The sequence below is a fragment of the Oxyura jamaicensis genome, chromosome 32 (genome assembly GCF_011077185.1).
Source record: "Oxyura jamaicensis isolate SHBP4307 breed ruddy duck chromosome 32, BPBGC_Ojam_1.0, whole genome shotgun sequence".
NCBI lineage: Eukaryota > Metazoa > Chordata > Aves > Anseriformes > Anatidae > Oxyura > Oxyura jamaicensis.
In genome coordinates this window covers 30,657-36,293 of record NC_048923.1, presented here as the reverse complement: position 1 = coordinate 36,293, position 5,637 = coordinate 30,657, and the positions used below count along the sequence as shown (strand labels likewise).

The 5,637-nt window shown below is 58.3% G+C and overlaps 1 protein-coding gene across 1 annotated transcript in view; it reads left to right on the top strand.

Moving 5' to 3' along the window:
- The window catches only part of ARHGAP35 (Rho GTPase activating protein 35), a 10,530-nt gene extending 8,718 nt beyond the window's left edge, over positions 1 to 1,812 (top strand). The window contains exons 4-6 of the mRNA XM_035308803.1: positions 580 to 711; positions 1,238 to 1,343; positions 1,438 to 1,812. Coding sequence (XP_035164694.1) covers positions 580 to 711; positions 1,238 to 1,343; positions 1,438 to 1,798 — 599 coding nt within the window. The 3' untranslated portion in view covers positions 1,799 to 1,812. The remainder of the gene's footprint in view (positions 1 to 579; positions 712 to 1,237; positions 1,344 to 1,437) is intronic.
- The last annotated feature ends 3,825 nt before the right edge of the window (positions 1,813 to 5,637 follow it).

Below are 5,637 nucleotides of genomic sequence, written 5' to 3'. Positions count from 1 at the left end.
TTTTAACAAGGATGGAAACCCATTTTAAGAGAGGAAAACCCGTTTTACCATGCGTGGGCCGCAGCCGTATTAAACCACGGTGCTTTTTAGAACCCAGACAACCCTGGGTGTTCTTTACGCTGGTGTTTGCAGCACTGGGCTAGGTTCCCGTACCCGTGTCTGGGCACCATGTCCATACCCCACGATTTTCTGTTTGTTTTTTTTTTCCTGGGTTTTGCTCCCCAGAAGAATGGTTTTATCATTTTCCCTGTGCGCTCTCCTTCAGCACCCAGTGGCCCAGCCGCTGGGGATCAGAAGAGGTTCGTTATTTATCAAATGAACCAAACCGGTGGAAATTGGAGCTGTCCTGAGGTCAGTGCAGGCTGCAGGGCCGGGGTCAGTTCCTCTGGGGAGGATCTTCAGGGCTTTAAGCGCCGTAAAGCGACAAAATTCCATCCCCCCAAAATGCCATTCCATTCCATTCCATCCCTCGAATAAAACCAGGCCCCCCCCGGATCGCGCTGCCCGTCCTAAACCCCCGCCGTGCTTCGGGTCCCTCTCCACCCCTGGGGTGTAACCGTGCAGCCCCTTTCCCCGCAGATCACAGCCTGGACCTGGCAGAGAAGGATTTCACCGTGAACACTGTGGCCGGGGCCATGAAGAGTTTCTTCTCGGAGCTGCCCGACCCCCTGGTCCCGTACAACATGCAGATCGAGCTGGTGGAGGCCCACAGTGAGTAGCACCGGGGCCGGACCCCGCTCTTCACCCTTCCAGCACGGCAGGACCCCAGATTCCTCCTGAACACCATCAGAGGAACGTTTTCTGCCCCAAAACGTGCTTGGCCCTCGCTGCCATCACGTTCCCGGCACCGTCTGCCCAGGGTTTTTATAAAACCTGGCAAAAAAAAAGCCAAAACACGAGGCACGGCCGGCGGCGGCGCGGGGGAAACGCGCTGAGCATCTGCGTGGCGGCGGAGGAGCCTTCGGGGTGGCTGCCGGCGGCGTCATTTTGATTTTAATTACTGCCTTTTGGCATGATAATTACTTTATCAGCGTACCTCGCAGCGCTAATGAATGGTTCATTAGCGTCGCTTGTTACTATGGAGTGCTTCTAAGGCCTGCTGGTGCTTTTTGAGCCAAAGCCCCTTATTCAGAAGGGGTCTCGGGGGGCGAGCAGAGCTCGGGCAGCCCCCGCCGGCTGCCACCTCCGCGTCCTTCCCCGTTTTCCCTCCCTGCATCCGGCCCCTCTCTCTCGGCAGAAATCAACGACCGGGAGCAGAAGCTCCACGCGCTGAAGGAGGTGCTGAGGAAGTTTCCCAAGGAGAACTACGAGGTCTTCAAGTACGTCATCGGGCACTTGAACAAGTACGTACCGGGGTTCCGGGGCGCGGGGGGGCTCGCTGCGGTGCCGGGCCGGCGGTGGGAACGTCCCCGCCACGGTCTCGTTCCCCTCCCGCAGGGTCAGCCACAACCACCGGGTGAACCTGATGACGAGCGAGAACCTCTCCATCTGCTTCTGGCCCACGCTGATGAGACCCGACTTCAGCACCATGGACGCCCTGACGGCCACCCGCACCTACCAGACAATCATCGAACTCTTCATCCAGCAGTGCCCCTTCTTTTTCTACAACCGGCCCATCCTCGACACCCCCAGTGCCGCCCCCGGCTCTCCATCCGCTGCCCCCACCGGTGCCCCTTTCCTCCCCGCCGCGCCGGGCACGGCCCAGCCTTCGCCCCCCCAGACCCCTCCGCCGTCGCCGCAGTCGCCCGTCCAGCCTCTCCTCCCGGCCCCGCTCCACGCGGAGCAGCACTCGCTGTGAGCCGGAGAGAGAGATGGAGGGGGGTGGGGGAGGAAAGAAAACTTAAAAAAAAAAAAAGAAAAAAAAAGAAAAAAAAAAGAAATCTCTCGGTCTGGTCTCAGGCGCCGCTTGGAGACGGGCGGCGGGCACTGGGCTTGTGCTCGCCCTCTCCTGACCCGCCGCGGACTTGGGAGCGCGCCGGGGCGCCCGGACTGCCCCTGGGAGGATTTTTCCCACCTTTGGTTGCAGTCAGGGGGCGAGGAGAGGGTGGGGGCCGAGCCCCGGCTTCGGGCTCGGCTGCGGACATGAGCGGGAAGCCGCCGGGGCTCAGCGCCGCCAAGCCCCTCGCGTCCCGTGGGCTGCGGCCACGGCGCAAACAACGGGGCCCGGAGCGCGGCCGGCGCGGCCTGGGGCTCAGCTGGCGTCGTCTGGTGCGGCCTGAGGCTCTCCTGATGTGGTCGAGCGTGGTCCAGCACCCATCCAGCGTGGTCCAGCACCCATCCAGCGTGGTCCAGCACCCATCCAGCGTGGTCCAGCATCCATCCAGCGTGGTCCAGCACAGTCCAGGCCTCATCCTACATGGTCCAGGGCTCATCTGATGTCCAGCGTTCATCCTACGTGGTCCAGCACAGCCCAGGGTTCATCTGATGTGGTCCAGCACCCATCCAACGTGGTCCAGCACAGTCCGGGGCTCATCCTACGTGGCCCAGAACTCACCTGGTATGGCTCAGCGCTCATCCTACGTGGTCCGGCACAGCCCAGGGTTCACCTGCCATGGCCCGACGCTCATCCAGTGTGGGCCAGCACAGCCCGAGGCTCCTCCACCACATCCAAGGCTCATCCAGCATGGCCCAAAGCTCGTCCAACGTGGCCCAAGGCCCATCCAATATGGCCCAAACCACCTCGAGGCCCATCCAACGTGGCCCAAGACTCATCCAACGTGGCCCAAACCACCTTGAGGCTCATCCAACGTGGCCCAAACCACCTCGAGGCTCATCCAACGTGGCCCAAGGCCCATCCAACGTGGCCCAAACCACCTTGAGGCTCATCCAACGTGGCCCAAGACTCATCCAACGTGGCTCAAACAATCCCAAGGCTCGCGGAGCACAGCCCAAGCCATTGCCCAACGCATTCGGAACCATCCCAAGGCTCCCACGAGGTGGCCCAAGGCTCACCCAACGCATTCCAAACCATTCCAAGGCTCGCCCACCCTGGCCCGACGCATCCCAGGACCCGTCCTGCGCCCCGAGGCCCCTCCAGCAGCACCCAACCCTTGTCCAGCCTCCCCGGGACCGACCCTAAATCGGGGCCGTTTCCCTCAAATCGAGCCGCGAGCGAGCACCGGAGCAGCAAAACCTTCAAGGGCGCTCGGCCGCCCGCTCAGCGTGGCCTTTTTGCCGGGAACCCCCACATTTCTCCCCGTTTCCAGGAATTCTGGCATTAAGCACTTACCGGAGGGGAGCTGGGGGGACCCCACCCCATTTTGTCTGGATTTATTTTTTTATTATTTTTTTTTTTCATTTTTTTTTCCGTTTCCTCCAGAAACGCCGGTGCTGATTTTTAAGGGGAGGCTGGGTGGGTTTCGTTTTGGGGAAGGAAACCCGGAATTTGGTTGCCGTGACCGCGGCGAGGACGCCCCGAGCCTTCCCCTGCCACCGCCGTCGGCCTCCCCCAGTCCGGGGGCGGCTTTAAACTGGATTTTCATGGTACCACTGGGAGAGCACAGGGAAGGCTCCTCCCGCCCCTCCCGGGTCTCTTCGCACTTTAACGCCGCCGTTTCCCCAGGATTTCCCTCGTTTTCCCCCAGGATTTCCCTCACCGCTCGCAGGAACGCCCCCGACGCCCCCCCCCAGCAAACAGCCGGACCCCCCCCAAAAACCCAACCCCAGAAGAAGCGGGGAGGCGCGGGGCGGCTTCGTTACGGACCGCGAAAACCCTCACAAGGGCTTCCCCCCCCCCCGTTCTCCAGATTTTGTATTCTCATGCTTTAAAAGAAAAGTGTTGGTGTAAATAGCGGCCGCTGGGTTTTGGGTTTGTTTTGGGTTTCGGATTTATTTTTTTTTTTATTTTTAAAAACTGGCAGAACACAAACGAAGCAAAACCCCGAGTCTCACCCAAGGGAGGTCTTGTGTCAGGGCCGGGCGGACGGAGGTGGCATTTTTCCTGTTAAAAAGTGGGATTTTGGTGCCTTTTTGCTCAGCTGGAGGGGGCGGGGGAATCAAATTTGTCACTTTTCAGTGCTGGCAAACAGCTGGAAAAAAGGCAAAAATAGGCAAAAGACAAAAAAAACCAACTCGGAGCCCCCGGAGCCAAGTCCTCGGGCACTTCGGGCGCCGTCTCCACGCGGCTTTGCTGCTGCTGCTCCCCTTTCCCTCCCCACACCCCAAAATGGGGCAAAACACTGCGTTTTAACCATTTCCCCCCTTCCCCACTGTCCCCCGGGAGACCTTCGGCCCCGGGGCCGGATCCTGCTCCCTCCTCATCCCCTGCACCCGCTGCCGCCCTCACCCCGCGGCCCGGCCCAGGTTTGGGGCAGAACGCCCAGTTTTGGGGATTTTATTTTTTTTTTGTATTTTTTTTTGTCCCGCTCCCTGTGTAATAGGTTTTCCTGATAGGCTGAAATCCCCTTTTTTTTTTTGTAACCCCCCCACGACCACGATAGGAACGTTGTATTTGAAATGTAGCTTTGAAGCAAGACGTAAGTTATTGTTTAAATAAAAACTTCCATTTTTTTTTTTCCTCCGGTGTACATTAAAAAAAAAAAAAAATCAGGACAAAAAAAAAAAAAATCCACCCTCAGAAAAAAAAACAAAAATAAATCTTCGATCACTACGGGAATAAATTTCTCCAAAAAAGTTGGATTTTGGGCCACCCCGGGTTATTTTTTTTCGTCCTTTTTGGGTGTTTTCCACTGGCGAAGGAGCCAGGAGCCGCTCCGGCAGGGCCGTTCCCCAAACCGCGGGGTTTCGCAGGAAAAAAAGCGCCGGCTGCGTGTGAAGAGAAAAACGTAACGGTTCTTTCGTTGTATTTTAGGGCCTAACAAACTCCATCCCGTAGTTCTTGGTGATAGACTTTGCCTTTTATGCTTCTTTTAAGGACGTTTTTAACAATTTGTGGTATTTTCCAGGGCCGATGCGATTAGTGCATGAAAATGTTTAACGCTCGGGGCCAGACGAGCCCTTTTACTGCTGAATTTAAAGAGAAAAGAACAAAAAAACCAATATCGATAAATGGTGTATTTGCTGCGGCGTTCGGGTGCGGGGCGGGGGGCGTGGAGAACTGGGACCAGTTCCCCGCCGGGCTTCACGAACTGGGCACCGGCGGCAAGCTGGGAGCTGAAGCAGTCGGCGGCTGCTTCGAATTTCCGCGGGGAAATTTGGGGCTGGGGGAGGTTTTTTGAGCTTTTTTTGGGGGCCGGCAAAACCCTGGGAGCCCCCACATGGCTCCTGGTGGGGCCTCCCCGGCTCGGCTTTGCCCCGCAGCACGCCCCAAATCGGGCTTTTATGGGCAAAAAGCGTACAAAATCCAGCGCCAGTGCGAGTTTTCCAGTTTTTCCCCCAATTTTTAACCCAACTGGGCCAAAATCAGGCAAATTGGTGCAGGGAGGGAAGCGGCGGCCGCCAGCGGGGTTTTCCCTCACTCTGCGGGAAAAAAAATCCCATCCTGAGCCCCACCCCCGCCACCCCATGAGCAAATTGGGCCGAAACGGGGCTTTTTCACCCATTTTATTGCCCAGCCCGGCCCAGCAGGGTCAGGGCTGCCAAGAATTGAGTCCAAAACCGCCCGTTTCCAGTGCGGCGCCCGACCCGTGGGCGAGGAAACCTCGGCGCGCCGCAACACCGGGGGCTCCCCCCCCCCCC